We start from the raw sequence: 18,551 nt of genomic DNA on the forward strand, positions 1-18,551 counted from the left end.
AAGAGAATCTTGCATGGTAAATTTCACACAAGTTAAAACTTAAAAAGAGTAATAATAAAATAAGAGTTAAAAAAAACCGACAAAAAACATTTAAAATTATCAACTACCTAAACAAGTAGTGATTCAGGTCAAAGTACAAAATAATGCAATCAATTTACAGCTAGTCTAACTGACTTGGGCTGATCGAGTGATCAATTTACTCGTGACTCGTCTACTTAAATAAATGTTAACCAATGCAAACAAGATTAGAATCCTATTTAATGTTATGTCTAATCATATATATAAATTATAATCACATTTTATGTCTTATTCTGCTCCTATACAATGATTTTGGACATATCTGCTACTAGTTTTTTCTTCTTTTTTTGGTTTCTTAGCTTCTGAGTCCTTGAAACAAAGCTTGCTTTCTTCTTCTGGATAAATAAAGGCACAATCACTGAGGAGGGAATCAGGGAACTGTTTCAAATGATGTTTATCTAAGCTACAGTTTCAAATTCAAAACCAAGCACAAATTAATTGAAAAAAAAAAGGTAGCATGAAAAAGAATGTTGGGGACCGTTGCTTTTTAATTATTTTTAATGCTTTTGTTCCAACGGTTTAATTATTATTGGTCTTGAAGTTTTAAATATTTAGTTTTTTAGCTTTTTTTTTTTAATCGATGTTCATTCCCACAAAGTTCTCAAACCAGACAATGCTTTATTCACATACACTTTACTGCATTCTACAGCTGAATTATTTTTAGGTCTCTTATAGCAGGAACATTCTTTGTTAGCTTTTGCTTTTTTGTATAAACAAGTCATGAACATACATGTTGCCACCTTTTTCTTTTAATATAGCACCTTTTTTCCTTTTTTGTTTATATAGCTTTGATTGCAATGTAAATTTTTTATGCTAAGCTTTTATATCATAGTATGTCACCTTACTAACTCAAAATATGACTCAACTTTCATGATTATGTATTTGCAGGGTATTGAGAAAAATTGAGCATAGATTAAGTTTTTGGACTTAGAAATGGAAAATTCATCAAGTTTTGATGAAAGTTCTGATTTGGGGTATCAGCAATCAACTTCTTCTATGGATCAAAATGATCAAAGTACTGAATACTCTCCATTCAGTGGTGATTCATTTGCATATTGTAGGAGTAACTCAGAGGCCTCAAACTTGTCATCATTAGAGCCTGTTGATGACAATCATAGTTTTGCTAGTAGTGATCTTCAACCTTCGCCGCCTTCTCGGTGGATTGCCGCCGCCACCATGAAAACCGAGTCTAGTCATCATCATGGAGCTGCTCTTTCAAGTCTTGGAGGAATGAAGAAGAGGATGCATTCACTAGATAGTAAATCTGATGATCTTGATCTATTGGAGTCAGGTTGGTATACACAGCTTTTTGTTAAACTTCTCTAAAAAAATATTTTTGGTTGGTTTTAGTCTAAATTTCTTTGAGATTATTATGGTCCTTGTCACAGGTATTATTTAGGGACTAAGATTAACTGCACACATTTTTCATAAATTTGTTATATTTGCAGAGGCTTGAAATGATAATGAAGGAAAGATTTGCATAAAATTATCATAAATGATCCTTAAAAAGAAACCTCAAAAACTTATATTTCTTATTTTTGTCCCTGTCACAGCATAATTCAGGGACTAAGACCAGGTATGCACATTTTTCTAAAATTGGGGACCTAAAACAAACTACACCTTTTCATGGACTAAAACAAAATTTTGGTATAATTTCATAAACTAAAATATATTTATCTATGAAGAAGTTTAGTTTTGTAGAAATTAGCTCAATTGTGTGGTCACTTGCAGAGCTTGAAATGATGAAGGAAAGATTTGCAAAGCTTCTATTGGGGGAAGACATGTCTGGTGGTGGAAAAGGTGTATGCACTGCAGTTACAATCTCAAACTCCATTACTAACCTTTATGGTAATAAATATCTTTAATAGAGGCAATATCTTACTTTGGTAAATGTTATTGTTTTTCTTCCACTAAACATGTTTTTGGTTGGGAAAATTCTGCAGCAACTGTTTTTGGACAAAACCTGAAGTTGGAGCCTCTGAAGGCTGAGAAGAAAGCCATGTGGAGAAGAGAAATGAATTGTCTTCTATCTCTCTGTGATTACATAGTTGAATTTGCTCCAACTGCACAATGCTTAGATGATGGCACAATTGTAGAGGTGAACTATAGTTATATTTTCCTTTCTTTTTTCTCTTGTCTCAACCAACCGTTAGTATCTGACATCTGCTAAATTAGTTGAAACTAAAGTTAATCCTTTATCATAATGAACCTTTTATGTGCACTTTACCATCTATACCTACAAAGCGTGCAATTCAAGGATATGAACAATGTTTTTTACATCTGGTTATGTGTCCCAGATGATGACAAGCAGACCAAGATCAGATATTTATATCAACCTTCCAGCTTTACAGAAACTTGACACATTGCTTATGGTAAGAAAATACACCTTGAATTTGCTTCTTGTGTTTGACAACAATGTTTTCGTCCCAACATTTTAAGGTTATGAACAATGCTTTTTTATATTTTGACAGGAAATATTGGATAGTTTCAAGGATACTGAATTTTGGTATGCGGAACAAGGGAGTATGTCGGGGAATTCGCGTGCTGGATCGTTTCGAAGGGTGGTTGTTCAGAGGAAAGATGAGAAATGGTGGTTGCCAGTTCCCTGTGTTCACCCTGGTGGCCTCTCTGATAAGTCAAGGAAGCACTTAATTGAGAAAAGAGATTGTGCAAATCAAATTCATAAAGCAGCCATGGCAATAAATAGCAGTGTTCTAGCAGAGATGGTTATCCCTGAGACATACATGGCAAATCTTCCCAAGGTTAGTCCTCATTGTTCACATATAATTTATTCAGAGTTTACTAAATTTGATCCTGATGGCAATAATGCAACTTTGTTTCTTCAAGAGCTATGTTTAATAGTAGAAAAATAGATAAAAACACTATCAAGGACAAATAGTTAAATTTTCATGTCAATTATCTTTTGCTTTCTTTGAAAGTTACTTAGAACTACATTTGGCATAAAGGGTTACATCTATTACAAATGCATGACACTAGCAAAAATAAACCAACAAAATCTTCTATACACATTGAGTGCATGAGAATGCATTTCCATTTCAATTTATTTGACTTTTTTATCATCAATTTGTTCAGAGTGGAAGAGCATGCCTAGGGGACACAGTTTACCGCTATATGTCTTCTGCAGACAAATTCTCACCTGATCACCTTCTTGATTGCCTTAAAATAAGCTCTGAACATGAAGCACTTGAGCTGGCAGACAGGGTTGAATCTTCGATGTACACATGGCGGCGAAAGGCTTGTTTAAGCAATTCAAAATCATCATGGAACAAAGTGAAGGATCTCATGGCCGAAACCGACCGCAAAGACAAGAACTTTTTGTTAGCTGAGAAAGCTGAGACTTTGTTGTTCTGCTTGAAGCAAAGATATCCTGAACTTTCACAGACTTCCTTGGACACATGCAAAATTCAATACAATCAGGTGAGTTTAACTATGTTCAAATTCATAATATAATATGCATCAAAAAGTGGTTGGTTGCTACTTCAACTCACCATTGCCTTCATTCTGGTATTGTGAGTCATGGTATATACTTTCTTCGAATTAAAATATTTGTCAATTTGAACATCATTAAAAGATGGATGTATATAGCAACTAATTGTCAAGATATATTGATTTTTCAATGTACCCTGAAAAAAAGGTAGAATCGTAAAAAAAGAACAAGATGAAACTGAACTAGACAATTTGACAAACACCTACTAGGCTAATGAAAGTGATGTTGTGCAGGATGTAGGAAAAGCAATACTAGAAAGCTACTCAAGAGTTTTAGAAGGCTTAGCATTCAACATTGTTGCTTGGATTGAAGATGTTCATTGTGCAGATAAGTCAATGAGAAACCAACATGTATAGAAACCAAGATGTTCTTCCAATCATGTACTTTTGTTTTTTCTCTTCTGTAAACTATAGTCTTTAAAACTTAGGTAGCAGATGATTGTATTATACAATGGTAATCAAGTGTACCTGTATGAAAATTAGTTCTTTAACATCACATCAGGTTACTATTTTCATATTCAGTTCCAAAGGTAACAAGTAACAAACTACTATCATCATTTGAAAATTATTGTTGGATAAAATGGTCAAAATAAGCATAAAAATGGAGAATATTCAAATGGACAAGCTAAGTTCCTTTAAATTTCAAAAGTTTATTATTATTAATTTCAATATTCAGTTATATTTATAAGTGCATATAAAATTCAAACGAAAATATTTTCGGGAGCAAGAGGAGTATTGCTGAGCTGCGAATACTGAATAGTTTAACCCGCGAATCTGAGTCTCTAGGGTTTCACTTTCCCTTTCTCTTTCTTTTTTCTGATTCTTAATCACTTTCATCTCTTTTCTTCTAAATCAAATCAAATATCTCGCATCGCTCCTTCGATACACCGCCTCGCTCTTCACCTTTCGCCGCTGCGGTTAGTTCTTATTCTTGTTATTGTTTGCTGAATGCGAATCATATATTTTATCCTTCAATTCTCATTATGTTATTTTCAGATGATGCTATTGTCTCTTCTTCGATAATTATTTTGGATTGTTACACTTGATTTGCAAATAACGCTGTCCATTAATCCTCGGAATTTGATCTGTATGTATGTATTCTAGTGGAGAAATTGAAAGGAAAGGAAATAATTTCACTGAAACTGTTAAGAGTATCAAAATTAAACTGGATCGATTGTTATTATGCTGCAGGTCATTGAAGAGAGGTAATTTCTGACCGGAATGGCATTGGTTGTGATCTGCGGGCAACCATGCAGTGGCAAATCCAAAGCAGCACTCTGTCTAGCTGAATCTCTCAAAGAATCCGAAGTGAAGTACCAAGTGAGGATCATTGATGAAGCTTCCTTTCATCTAGATCGCAATGAGAGCTATGCAAATATGCCTTCTGAGAAGAATCTGAGAGGAGTGCTTCGCTCCGAAGTGGATAGATCTGTGGCCAAAGACAATATCATTATAGTGGACTCTTTGAATAGCATCAAGGGTTATCGATACGAGTTATGGTGTTTGGCTCGTGCAGCAGGGATTAGATACTGTGTTGTTTACTGTGATGTGGAGGAAAACAATTGTAGGAAGTGGAACGAGGAGCGCAGGGCGAAAGGCGAAGCTAGTTACAATGATACTATCTTTGATGATTTGGTGAGGAGGTTTGAGAGACCTGATAGCAGAAACCGGTGGGATGCGCCGTTGTTTGAGCTATGGCCTCACAGAGATGGAATAGACAAATCTTGTGCTGCCATTGTGGATGCTGTCTCATACTTGACCAAGAAGGTGGATTCCAAAACCAGGGATGTCAAGATATTGCAGCCTACTATTGCGACTCAGACAAGTCGTTTTTCGGATGCGAATTCTCTGTATGAGTTGGACAAGGCAACACAGGAGGTGACAAACACTATAGCTGAGGCGCAATCACAATCTTTTGGTGGACCTCTTGTTGGTATTTCTGTGGGGAAAGACTTGCCTACTATCAATATTTCAAGGCCAGTTGGGCTGCCGGAGCTTCGCAGGATGCGGCGAACCTTCATCAAACTGACGGGGCAAACAAGTTTAAGCGGGCCACCACCTCCTTCGGACGCAGACAGCGCAAAGAGAATGTTTATTGACTATTTGAATAGGGAATTAGGAACTTCTTAAGGAAACAGTTTGGGATCAAACTTCATAGATTGATTGGGATAAAAACAGCTGCAATATTTTTGTACTATTAGATTCTGAGCTATTTTATATGTTTATTTGGAAGGGAGATGGAGATCAACTAAAAGATGGAAACTAAATTAAGTTTCTCTGTTATGTTTGATGTAAAATATATTAGACTAAATTATGTCTATCTCAATATCATGTTTAGTTTAAAACAAATATGGAGATTGAGGAGTAGATTTAGAATTTGAAAAGTTAAATGATGATAATTTCGGAAAGAAATGTTAAAAGTTTCCGTCTCTATTCTTACAAATGTTAGTTTCAAAAAATGTTAGTTTTCTATATCCTTCTGATCACTAAATACAATACTAAGTTTCAATTTCAATTTCTAAAAATAAATACTACCTTTAATAGTAGAATTTTCGAATAATAGTCTTTAATTTTCTTCTCTCAATTGTATTTTTCTATTAAGTTTTTCATTTTTTTTTGTATTTCAATAAACTAAGAATTAATTCATCACTAATCTAAATTCCATTTAAAATTTTACCGTTAACTGAATGATAAATTATTACATGCTCAAGTTAAAATTCAAACACCCGGACTTCTTTATGTAGACTAATGAGCTATGCTTTTTATCTTTTGTACTTAAAGTCGAAAGTCGAAACGTCCTTACCTTATATTTTATATAATATCAATCATCATCATTAACTCGTCTAATCCACCTCAATCAAATTTTACCCCAAAATAAATGTGATTGTATCTTCTTGTTACAAGTGAATACATGCTTTCTCGTGATATAGTATCAAAATTACAATAAGAGAATTAAATTTAATGAAAAAGTTCATGCTAATGCTCAAGGAACAAGCAGTTAACTATGGTGATCTGAACATAATATATAGTATCAAAGTACAAACAATGGTTGACAGGTTGAGTGCCCTTTGTGTGTGCTAGTGCTCCTCCAAAAGATTATAGACATTGTGAACACACACTCACGAGTACACTAGAGCATAAAAATGAGCATGAAACAGATCACATTTTTTGAGATATATTACTCGGATCAATTGGTAAATTTGAAATAATCATATCCCTATATATACAACAAACCTAAGAACTGTGCCAGGGAAGTGCACAATCCAAGATGGGGTGATTGGTGATCAACAGGGTTAGCAGTCAACCAAGCTAATTAGGGAAAAATCCCTACAACCCATTTTCTTCAAAAAAACAATGCCCCTCATCAGCCTCCTTTCAATCCAACGGCAAGAACAAAAACAGCATCTTTATGCCATTCATGCGATGATTCTCGACAACCGAGAACCCGCTGTCACGAGGGGCTCCATCATACACTTTGAACTGATGATAAAAATCCTGTTAATCAACTGTCATCATCAACGGGACCAACGTATGTAAGATCTGTCCGTCTCACCCTTACAGCCCCTTTAAGCCAGCTGGCAGCTTTAATATTGGCAGGGTCACCGGTTCCTATGCTCACAGTATTACTTGCAGAAGGGCAAGATCCGGCACCATCTTCTAGAAGTGTCCAAGGATCAACTTCCAAATCATTATTATCTTGCTGTTGTTTTGACTTCCCTGATGCAGTAGTTGCAATCCTTGATAAGGGAACCGGATTCCTCTGTGGGGCAGTTGAAGGATTCATAAAGCTGGGTTGCAAGCAAGCAAGAGCAGATGGTGGAATAGGGGGTGGCTGGCACGAGAAAGAGCATCGCAGAGAGGGGAAGAATACAGGCATCGCTGCCTGGATATGCCACCGGATGGTGTCAGGCACTTGCATGCGGTCCAAGTCATTCTGTATTAGACAATATAAAACATTAGACAACATTCAATGATGTCATCAACACAAAAATGATTATTCAAGAAGACAAAAGCAGTGTAATACTGGAGTCACCAAAACCAAAAGCTATACAACATCCATAGGTTGAAAGGCCAAACCTGCAAAGTCTCCAATAAGTCTCGGTCAACTCCAGAAAAATCTCTCATAGGTTCATTGATTGTCTTCGAACCAGGTTTAAGCCGAAGCCAACTCGGAGGATGAGTACTCAACAATCCATGCAAAACCAACAACAAACGATCAAATAAACCCTCAGCAGAAGAGTCTAGAGTTGCGCCAGCAGCTGCTTCAGTAGATGAATCCACCTCCCTCTTCAGCAGCGAACTTTCTTCGTGGACAAGCCGGCTACCAAGCAGACGAAGGATTACGGAAGCAAGTGAATGTCTCATGTTCCGCACAGATGGCTCCCTGCAATATTAAACATGTGAAACTCCTCAATTGCCTCTATCATTGAGTATTAGAAGTTCCAACTATCATCCTCAACAATTAAAGCAAATTTCTAGCAGCACATATATCCTTAGTTTCAATTTACAAATTGATTTATTCGACTCATTTGTAGCATTGTAATTCAATTATTAAATATAGACAACTAAATCCATGAATGGCAGTCTCTTGGGCACATGAATAGTAGATAACTTAAAAAAGGATCTCAATGCCATTTTCTCCGTTTCTCCCAGTCGAGAACATGAATGGCTAGTCTTCCCCCCAAGTAGGTAACACTACTAAATAGGTAATCAAGAAATATACCATTCATTCAAGTCAAGATAAACAACTCTAAACACAACAAAATATACTCTTAACTACCTGTCAGTGCAAAGGATAGGAAGAAATCTCAAGAGCAGCTGCAGACGCAATGACATAGAAGCTCGTAGAGCCGAAGCAGACGGAGGAGAAGAATCTGTTACAACTACCTGTCGTCTAGCTAATCCAGGGCTACCACCTTTCATAGCTTTGCGGCTTACTTTGTTTGTCTGACCTTCTATTCCAGGGGAAGTACTTCCCACTGGCTTGCTTACCCCGCGTGTAACAGCAGCTATTTGTTGCTCTATATTATTTAACTGTTTAATCAAATCACTTGCAAAGGAATTGCGGGATTCGTCGGAGCCTTGATCTATACAAGGAAGAATTAACTCAATAAGAGCCTTCTCAGTCACATGCTGCTGGTCCCCACCAGTGCCTTCACAATCAGATGCTTGAGAGGACCCTTTTAGGCCTTTTTTCGAATCCATGCCGTCTTCAACAACTTCTCCTTCTTCAAGACCTGTGGTATCAAACTTCTTATCCCCCTTGACAGTCACTGGATCTGTAGACGAACTACACCAACCCCATGGCTCCCAAAATTGAGCCTTAACAGAAAGCCCTTTACCCTCGGCAATATTTTGCAGCCTTTGTCTAATGGTCTTCCTACCAAATAGTACATCCTGGCCTCCAAGGAACCATTTAGCTTGCAACAACATCGAATCCTCTAGGGACCTACCAAAAAGATGAACCAACTCCGAGAAAAGGGGAGCAGCATCAGGTCTAACCAGCAATCTTGTGAGAAGTATTTCAATAAAATTGTTTTCATTCTCGGAAGCAGCAGCAGCAGCAGCAGCTTTCTCAGCGCTAGGCGAGGTCATCTGTATAGCATCAGCTATGGACCCATCATGTGCCTCCAGTTTTTCGATAAGGGCTTGTTCATTCAAAAGCAACCTGAGCGCAACCCACTGCCAGTGAAATTTGGCAGGTTGCAAGGTATCCAAAACATGAACAAGCTTATCTTGAAGCTTAGATTCATCAGAAATCCGGCTCCCTTCATCCTTTGTATACAAATTTTGGGGCAGCTTACAGTCAATCATGGCATTCAGAAAAATCCTAGAACGAAGAGGAGCAAATGCCCTGGATTTTAAATGCATATCGGAGCCATTCACCTCTAGCAAGTTTGCAAATTCAGCATCGCTTGCATCCACAGCCATAAGGTCATAAAGACCTTGACAGTCTCTAAAGCATACATCTCGGAAAGGCAAATGCTTTATTGCATCAGTTATGGCAACTGTTAGAGACTGATAAAGTTGATTAATGTCTTCACGGGTTGCAACATTAGCACTCAAAATAAATGGTCGCCACTTGACAAAGGCGAATATTGAATAGGCAGGCGGAAAGACCAAACTTACAGGCAGCATGCGCTGCATCCTTGAAAGTGCTATAATAGATGGTTCCCCGAGGAGTTCCACCACTAATCCTTCACACATGGTTCTGCAGTTTCCAACAAGCAATCTAAACCAGTGGACATGAACCTCAATTGAACTATCTGCCTTAAAAGACCCAACAGACCGCGCATTTCCATTTGAATTGGACCTCGTACTTCTTGCAAATTGTACAACATCCAATCCCTCCTTTAATCTGAGGATAGATACCATTCTCTCCAAGCTGGTAACACCGTGTATAATGGCACCGACAACAAGTGCAGAAACAGCAGCAGCAATTTTTGTTGGTCTTGAAACCATAACTTTATTGGAGTTGCTTCCCACATCATTTGGAGTAGTGCTGCCAGTATCATGGGAATCGGGGGAGATTTGAAACTGAGCTCGAGATGCTTTACTAGGAGCAAAAACGCCAGCAAGAGCATTAGACGCTTCCGTTGCAAGAGCAATCTCAAATACACGACTGTGGCGTTCTCCCAAGACTTCCTTAAGCAGGCACAGACAGGTTATATGCATTCGGAGTATACATTTGGCATAGTTCAAAGAACTTGTTGCCAACGTTGTATTCGAATGATTATTGCCAGGTGAAAAATCAGGCATTTTTGCTAATGTTGGACCAACACTGCCAACAATGGCAGAAATGGCAGAAGAGACTAACGATGGATCACCTTCTTGTGCAGCACCTGGCGTCTGCCTAATGCAGTCAATGAGGCCCATGACTATTTGCTGAGCGATTTGATATCCATTATCCCATTTTTCTAAAGCAGGACCTTTTGGTGTACCAGAAGCAAAGGCCTTCCTATCTTTTCCAAAGAGATAGTGAAATGCTTCTTCAACACTACGCTGCACTATGTCCCTCATGCCTGAGCCTACTCTCGAAGGTAACCGACCACCACTTATCTTCTGACGGAAAAAGTCATCAGGGTCCTCAACTCCAGATGGAACTAACCCTAACTCCCCATCCACTGACCGTTCAAGTTCAGAGGAAAGTCTTGCATCACAAGTAGTCTTAAAAGTTTTATCCCATTCGATAACACTAGCCACACTGCTGTATTTCTTCAATAAATACCGAGCAAATGCCAAGACTCCTGAACCTGAAATCCTTCCATTAGATGCTATAATAGCAGCAGCACGATGCATTGCAGATGTCAGTGTGTCGGGAATAAGGTCTGCTGCAACAAGAATGTTCTCGTACCTGTATAGCAAGCAATGTGGAAAAAGGAAGTTAATTTTTATAAAACTAAGAAATAAAAAATTGGAAAGAAACTGTCAACCAGAAGCATAAAGATCAAAATCAGATATTTTCAGCACCTTCTCAGTGATGATAACAGAAAAGCCTCTCCCACATCACAAACTTGGTTTTCCACATTCCTTGGCAGCATCATAACATTTCTTCCACTATGAATTGTAGAATTTGAGCTATTGGGAACCTTTGGCAGCAACCATAGGAGGAACTTCACAGTTGCTACCAAATCATCAGAGTTATCCATCAAATAAAGCATTGCAGAAAGTTCATCCTCACCAAGTTTCCACCGTATTGAGCTTCTATCATCAGCTGTAGGAAAGGGCCTGCCAAACTGACCAACTTTGCCAACATTCTTTTCGGTCTCTTCAACCGACTGCCTAACAACCATAATTAACCAAGATGCTACTGCCCTTTTCTCAACAAAGCGTAGCTGCTTTAGTGATTTGCCAACGGAAACAATATCCCCACACTGGCTTGTTCGGATGCTATCAGCCGGTCTCATATTATCTCCATCCGTACCTGTTCTATGGTGAGGGCAGCTTACCTTATTATCACAAACATGACTAGTTGATGCCCCCTGGCTACCCTCGATTCTTGAAGCAGCCAGTTGAGCAAGACTCTGCGTCTTTCGCACATTCTTCTGACGACTCTTTGTAACCTGTTTGGTTGACTTTGGAGGTTGATCAACTTTGGGAGGCTCTGAGGATTTCAACCCCTTCTTCACCCACCATGTATCGTCATCATCAGAAAGAACTAGAGCAAATGAGCTTCTTTCATCGCTCAACTTTTGTCTCTTTGCTTTTCTACATTCTTCACACCCAGGTGTAGCCTCCACTTGATCAATCTTGCTGTTAGGCAAGATAGGTCTTCTAACACTGCCTTCAGATTCATCACTTGCTGTAGTGTTCAAATTAGCAATACTACTTGGTAGCTGTAACAAGGCCATAATGGCTCCTTTCAGTTCGTCAATGCTAACACCATCTTTTGCATTTTTAGAAGATGCAGATTTAGAAAGAGTAGTTTTAGATGGATCAGTTGACGTTGTAACAGTAGAAGCCCCACTCTTTACAGAAGCTGGATGTCCTTTCCGCTTGATGGCAGATATATTGGCACTGCTAGCATCATCTTGCTTCCCACTTGAAGGAACACGAAGTATGAGGCGGCGTTCATTCAAGTAAGTTTGCAAGGCCTCATCAAGCTGCGGCCCTTCAACAATCCCCGAATCCTGCAAAGCATCACGAATAAAATGACCAGGAAGTTGCTTTAAGATGCAATAGTGTCTCTTTCGTCGCTCCAGGTCAGCCAAATTTGCATTCAAATCCATTATGCCACTTACTATCAGCTGACGTACATACGCCAATGGGTTAAGTATGCCCGCACGTATGAGTTCCACCATAAATAGATGAAGCCGTTTAAGCCCTTCTCCTTTGTGCACTACATGCTGATCAATCCAACAAACTATAATATCATGGAGTGGACCAGGGCTTTCAAACATAACTGAAAAACTGTTACTTTTTGAACTAGATTTTACTTTGGAGACATTTCCCACATATCCTTGATTATGCCTCTGATTTGAACATTTCTCTAAATAACTGACTCTATGACTGCTTCCATTCATTTGTCTTGGTGAAATCTTCATATCCTTCATCTTCATGTTTAAAAGTCTAACTGCCATATGTACTTGGGATAGATCTCTTCTGCCAGTGAACTTGATGTCACAAGGAGGACTAGCACTAAAATCCCTGAATTCACATGTTGCCCACTCAGAGAGGAAAAACACTGAATAAACAAGTGATGTACTTACAGTCCCAAACCACTTCAGTGATAACCGTAAGCACGGGCTAACTCTACCAACCCAACTTTCCGATACAGTTCCATCACAGGGATCTTCAAAAAGAAATGTATATGCTCCACGTAAATCACCAAGCACAAGAGATTTATCCAAGGCATTTGCAACTTTGGCCAGACAATGACCTGCATAGCCTGGGCTTGCGGCCTTAGCAAGATCTTCGGCATGTTTCTGAATGCATGAAATAATATGACCGAAATCATCTGAACTATTTTTTACCTTCCCTGAAACTTCATTTAGTTTTAGTGCAAAACTCCCATCATTGATTGAATGTGAAACCACCGAGGATGGCAAAGGAAAGCAATCCAATGCAACGAAAGTATCTGGCACTGCAAGTACTAAATACCGTATCATCTCAATCAGAGCATAAGTTGTATAAGCCCGCCGAGAATTATCTACTAGATCTGATCCACCGGGAGCAGGATCACGAATAACACGAAGTGCTATTCCAGCCAGAGTGCGCACATAAGTTTGAGAAAGAACAACAGTTTCTAAAAAGCCATATATAATAGGCAATAACAGTTGCCAGACCTCCAGCCGTTCTTTTTCCTGGAAGGCACAGAAATGAGAAAATTAAAACCTGAAACCAAAATCAGCATATATAGAATTTGTTAAAATAGAAGATAGAAAATGTAAACCACCTGTACTTGATTCAAAACCCAATCAATGACAAGAGAAGGAAGAAGTAGCCCCTCAGAATTATGCCATTGAAGTAGCCGAACAATATACCACCATCTAAAATGTAAGGATGGCTCTTCACCATCAGAAATAGATAGTAACGGATCATTTTTGTGCTGTAGTGATCCAGCATAAGACATTTGTGGTGATCGCTCTTTATTATGAGTAGAATGAGATGCATTTTTTGAGAAAAACTCGTCCAAAAGAGATTGCAAGTAATTGATAACATCTTTGGTCCAAACCTCAGAACGAGCCAGCTGAATTTTGTCAGCAGCCCCAGAAGAAATACTACCAGAACCAGGTCGAACCTGCAAAGTTCAAACATAATGTACCTTCAAATATTAAAAGGTAACAGCAAATCAGATAGATAAATATACCAAAATTGAAGAATCTTACCTGATTGAGATAAGTAACCTTTATAAACCAGGTGGCCCTCAGCAATGGAACATTATTCTTTATAAGAACTTCTAAAAGGGATGTTCTCTTATAACCATGAGGAACATGGTCAGCCAAAGAGCGTAACCTCTTATGCGGTTGAGATAATCCCTATAACAGAACTTTAATTGAGTTACTGAAGTACCAGCAATAGTAAATATATTTAAAGATTTTTAGAGACATATCAACCCATCAGACTGGACAACAAAAATCCTAAGGAATTGGCAATAGGAAATTACATAACAATATCTCTGCTATTCATTAATAGCTATGGCCTGTAAGTATCTTTCAGTAAATAAATACAATCCAGATTCCACCATGATTTCCATACCCTACATCCAGCTTGATTACCATTCTTTGAAAAAATTAAGACCAATTTCAGTAGGAACAAATAGATGGACCATACTACAAGACTTGCAAAAAGAGGAAAGCAGCGTGAGCTAGATACTAGCCAAGTATACCTCAATCCATTTCTTCCGGAAGTCTTCACCACATGGCCTTAATTCAGGATAAACACCAGACTTGGCAAGTTGTGATCCTGAGAGGGGCACGCCATATACTTGTCCAGCCTGCCAAAGTAAGCACAATGATGTGGATCAAATACATGCACGAAATCCAAAATAACAAGAGAACTGACAACAATGGAATTATCATAAAAGCAGAATGTTTAGAAAGGATAAAATGCAAAAAAGACACAGTTAAGGTTACCTTTCTCTTTTGAGCACGAGATTCATTGATGGCCCTAAGATGTTTTCTAATAGCCTGGAAAAAAGATGAAAGATACAAGAGTTAACCTGAATCTAAAAAGGCTTCAAATGAAAGAATGAATACAAAAAATAGAAAGTGGACGTTGTGCTGTAAATTCAGAGAAACCAAAATAAACAGAGTGGAAATGAATATCTAATGAACACTAGAGGAAAGGGATTCACCTCCTTGCAATTAAGGACAACTGTCTTGTTAAAAGTTTGAACCTGGGATAGTGAGATTTCTCTAGCTTCCTGAGGCACACACACAAAATAGTGAACATTGTATACTTATCCTACTCCTGGTAGCTGGGACCATGAGTGAAAAATAATAAATAAAAACATAATCAAATTTGGTATGAACAAAACAGCAGAACATAATGATGCACCTCAAGCCCCTCAACCGTTTCTTTATATCCAGATAGAAGATATTCCCTTGTTAGAGTCTCCTCAGGGCAATTTGGCGTTTGGGGGTGAAAATCTGGTGGTCCAAGCCTGAGAAGAAAATTATTTAATTTTAATTACACAACAATAAAAAAAGCTTTCAGGTAATGCTTTGGGTAAATAAACAAAAGCAATATAGAAAGAATTGGAAAATGTTGTACATGCAAAATTTCTATATGTAACAATTAATAGGTAAATTCAACCCATAAAATAGCAGTATAGCACAGTATGACACTATTATTTATAACCCAAAGTAAGCAATATTTAAGCAATGAGCTATTAGGTTCATGAAGTACCTAGAATTCAACGATTCTTTATCACACTTTAACTTATATGGGGCTAACTGTGGTTGTCGCCTGCAAATAGAACAGTTGGTTCAGAATGATTAACAGCATCAGAATTGTAATTTATATTAAAAAAACTATAAACCATGATTAAAAAAAAAACTCAACAGAAAAAAGAGAACAAAGAGATCAAACCACCCTCAATAGAAGAAGAGCTGCTATTCCAAGTATTCTAGAAATTTATAATAAAATTAAATGGCCAATCCTAATTTGTAATTTCAAATTCTAATTTATGTAGATTCAATAACCAAGAATGCTTTTACCAATAACTAAATATGTGATAACTAATTGAAAAATAAATAATTGTAAGGTTTGCAGATTAGAGAAAGAAATCAAATTTAAGAAAGAAAAGATATCTGGCTTAAACACCTTAAAAATTCTTTTCCTTAGTTAAAGTCAATATTTCCAGGTAAATAATTATTTAACTATTTCTATAAAATTAAGTATATTAATATTTCACTCAGAAGACAACAAATTTGACTTTTAAAATAAGATGCAGGTTTGACCATTATACAGAATAAACATAATCTATTGCAAAGTTTTGAACTGTGTTATCATTAAATCAACTTCGTTTGGAACTAATACTATCACTGCTGCAAACATGCAAACACAGATATACACATTATTATAGCCTGTCATCTACATAAAAGAAAACATCCAAGCAGAGCATCAAACTTGCAATGTGATATTAATGGAACAACGTCAAGAGAAAAATTCTCTTACCTTGAATTCAAAGGGAAGTTAGCTGGCAAAGTAGATGAATCAGATCTTCCACCATCTCTAGCAGATGGCCCACCTATTGCACTGTTATTAACTGCACTAGTGCAGCTGCCAGCATGATACCTTTGCATTTCCCCCAACTATAACCGGCATACTGCCCCAAGCATCATACCACTACAAGTAGCTGTAATTAGCTAAACTGCATATAAAAAAATGTCATCTAAGTCATTTCCAATCAATGCCAATCAAGCAAACAAGAAAAACATGTCAGAAGAAGAATGAAGGATAACAAGATGTTTAATTGAAAAAGGGATTGGCACATATTTTTCAGGATTAGTGGAGTTCCTACAGCTGCTAAGGATGGGATATAAATCAACTCCAGTCTGCAGAATGCAGTCAAAATGCTAGACACAAAACATAATCTAGAAAAATAAAAGAACACACAATCATAAATTCCTACAACAAATCCAATTTTCACTCCAGCTGCTGGAGGAAGGAAAAGTTTTATTTATTATGTAGATACCTATATTCCTTAATCCTTCTAAGAAAATGCACACACAGCCAAGTTAGAAATCTTTAAATATATCCCTCCAAAGCACTTTCTCCACCATTTCAAATGTCAACATGCCAACAACGATATCATTAAATAAGTGAATAACAACCGTTAGACCCTGAAATAGTGATGAGAAAGTGGTATCTCTGATATAGTTTAAATACCGTTATGTAATGATGTGGCGTCTAACAATTAAATCATAAAGTTCCCATTAAAACTTCTCTAGAAAAGAATTCCACTGAAAACACGAAATGGAAAATTGTATCTATATAAAGTGCTACTACTAGCACTTCAAACTACAATATGAACTTCGTGGCAAATCATTTTGGAGCAGCCACGATTATAAACTCCAAAACCATATCTTAGGACTTCGGTAATAAATTACAAAGAGACAGACAGAGAGTTCCACAAACAATTCAAACAAACCAAACCAGTTCCGATCCATAAGTTCAAAACTCAAAGCAGAAAGAGAAAACAGAAAACATTGTTTTTTTTTTTTTTCTAACAGTTCAGTTTCTCATTAGCTCCGAATATCTAGCTCATATTACTGCGGCACCGAAACTCCTTCAAATGCAAGGACAAAACCCACAAGCTCAATCACCTAAAAATCCTAACTTCACCACAAATCCAAGCTGAATTCTACATGGAGCTGAACATCTAATTTCAGAAACCCTAGAATCAAACCTAATGCAACAAAAAGCTTCGAAATTTGAACTACTAACCAAGATCTAAAGCTAGGGTTTTGGGCGGGGTCCAAATCTCGATTTTTTCAAAATTAATTTTTCTCTATTTTCTTCACCTCAAACTTAAGAACCAAATTGCGGGGTCGAAAATTGGGTCCCGGGAGCTAGGGTTTTCGATTGGGAATCCCGAAAAGCATGGATTTTTTGGGAAAATTGGGAAACGGGGTTTGAAGAATCAGAAAAAGGGGAAAAAGAGTTGAGGGCATACCTGAGAAGAAGGGAAAATCTTCGAACTGGATGATTAAAGCGCCGAAGAGAGAGAAAGTATGAGAGAGAAACAAAAACAAGAAGAATGGTTCGAAGCTTTGACTCTCGAGANTAATTATCATCATCTTTTTTCCCATCTATGCATCTTGTACAATTTTGCCCCTTTTGCTTGATTTTATTACATATGTCTTTGCTTTAAATGGAAAATTAATTAGGGGTAAAATGGTAAAATAAATCTGCATAAGCAATTTATTAGTACAAGGCACTAACAGTGGCAGTGAGCTTCACTTGTCTGATTCAAACAAAAGCAGGAATTAAGTTCTAGAAAATAATGGTGTTAATGACTATTTATTTTTTCAAAATATATTTTTTATTTTATTATTATTAAAAATTCCATATGATAAAAAAAATATGATTTTACTAAGTAGTATCCTAAACACAGTCATTAACAAGCTTACAAAAGTATGATCTCCAGAGTTGAAAGTAAATTTTTTGACCAATAACTAACTCAACTAAAATATTTACCATAAAAGGAATTCTCAACTTTGATTCTTAGTAACATATACACAACTATGTTAATAGTATATTTCTTATATAATAATTATTAATTATTTGTCAAATTTATAATGTGTTTAACTATGGTAATTATTATTTTTAAAAATGACAAGTTCAAATGATTAGTTAAAAATGATTAAATGAATAATTTGAACCCCCTATAATTGGCAATTGACAATTAAGCTTTGAGTGCATGCCATTAGATATGAAACACTAGAACCGTCAGTGTTGGTTCTGAAGATGAAGTTAATATTGTCACTTTTATGAAATAAACTGCATTGGATGTTGAT

The 18,551-nt window shown here is 37.0% G+C and overlaps 3 protein-coding genes across 5 annotated transcripts; 2 read left to right on the top strand and 1 right to left on the bottom strand.

Annotated features, from left to right (window-relative positions):
- Positions 1 to 378: 378 nt before the first annotated feature.
- LOC107472392 (rop guanine nucleotide exchange factor 3) lies at positions 379 to 4,100 on the top strand. The gene is made up of 8 exons (XM_016091919.3): positions 379 to 530; positions 967 to 1,369; positions 1,810 to 1,926; positions 2,022 to 2,176; positions 2,376 to 2,450; positions 2,550 to 2,840; positions 3,172 to 3,516; positions 3,820 to 4,100. The coding sequence occupies exons 2-8, from the start codon at positions 1,012 to 1,014 to the stop codon at positions 3,940 to 3,942; spliced, it is 1,464 nt and encodes a 487-aa protein (XP_015947405.1). The 5' UTR covers positions 379 to 530; positions 967 to 1,011; the 3' UTR covers positions 3,943 to 4,100.
- A 190-nt stretch (positions 4,101 to 4,290) lies between these two features.
- Positions 4,291 to 5,911, top strand: LOC107472397 (protein KTI12 homolog). 2 transcript variants are annotated; one of them, XM_016091925.3, is made up of 2 exons: positions 4,291 to 4,502; positions 4,777 to 5,911. In XM_016091925.3, the coding sequence occupies exon 2, from the start codon at positions 4,807 to 4,809 to the stop codon at positions 5,713 to 5,715; it is 909 nt and encodes a 302-aa protein (XP_015947411.1). In that variant the 5' UTR covers positions 4,291 to 4,502; positions 4,777 to 4,806; the 3' UTR covers positions 5,716 to 5,911. The 2 variants fall into 2 exon arrangements, with proteins under 2 accessions (XP_015947411.1, XP_052113577.1); XM_052257617.1 differs by lacking the exon at positions 4,291 to 4,502 and adding an exon at positions 4,578 to 4,676.
- Positions 5,912 to 6,542: 631 nt separating this feature from the next.
- LOC107472403 (mediator of RNA polymerase II transcription subunit 12) lies at positions 6,543 to 17,819 on the bottom strand. 2 transcript variants are annotated; one of them, XM_052257322.1, is made up of 13 exons: positions 17,708 to 17,819; positions 16,207 to 16,397; positions 15,436 to 15,495; positions 15,085 to 15,190; positions 14,882 to 14,950; positions 14,661 to 14,714; positions 14,414 to 14,521; positions 13,914 to 14,063; positions 13,481 to 13,825; positions 11,056 to 13,388; positions 8,366 to 10,939; positions 7,663 to 7,969; positions 6,543 to 7,519 (listed from the first exon to the last, which is right to left on the bottom strand). In XM_052257322.1, the coding sequence occupies exons 2-13, from the start codon at positions 16,332 to 16,334 to the stop codon at positions 7,088 to 7,090; spliced, it is 6,666 nt and encodes a 2,221-aa protein (XP_052113282.1). In that variant the 5' UTR covers positions 16,335 to 16,397; positions 17,708 to 17,819; the 3' UTR covers positions 6,543 to 7,087. The 2 variants fall into 2 exon arrangements, with proteins under 2 accessions (XP_052113282.1, XP_015947420.1); XM_016091934.3 differs by having other exon boundaries at positions 16,207 to 16,402.
- Positions 17,820 to 18,551: the final 732 nt, after the last annotated feature.

Source organism: Arachis duranensis, chromosome 2 (assembly GCF_000817695.3).
Source record: "Arachis duranensis cultivar V14167 chromosome 2, aradu.V14167.gnm2.J7QH, whole genome shotgun sequence".
In the NCBI taxonomy this organism is placed as follows: domain Eukaryota; kingdom Viridiplantae; phylum Streptophyta; class Magnoliopsida; order Fabales; family Fabaceae; genus Arachis; species Arachis duranensis.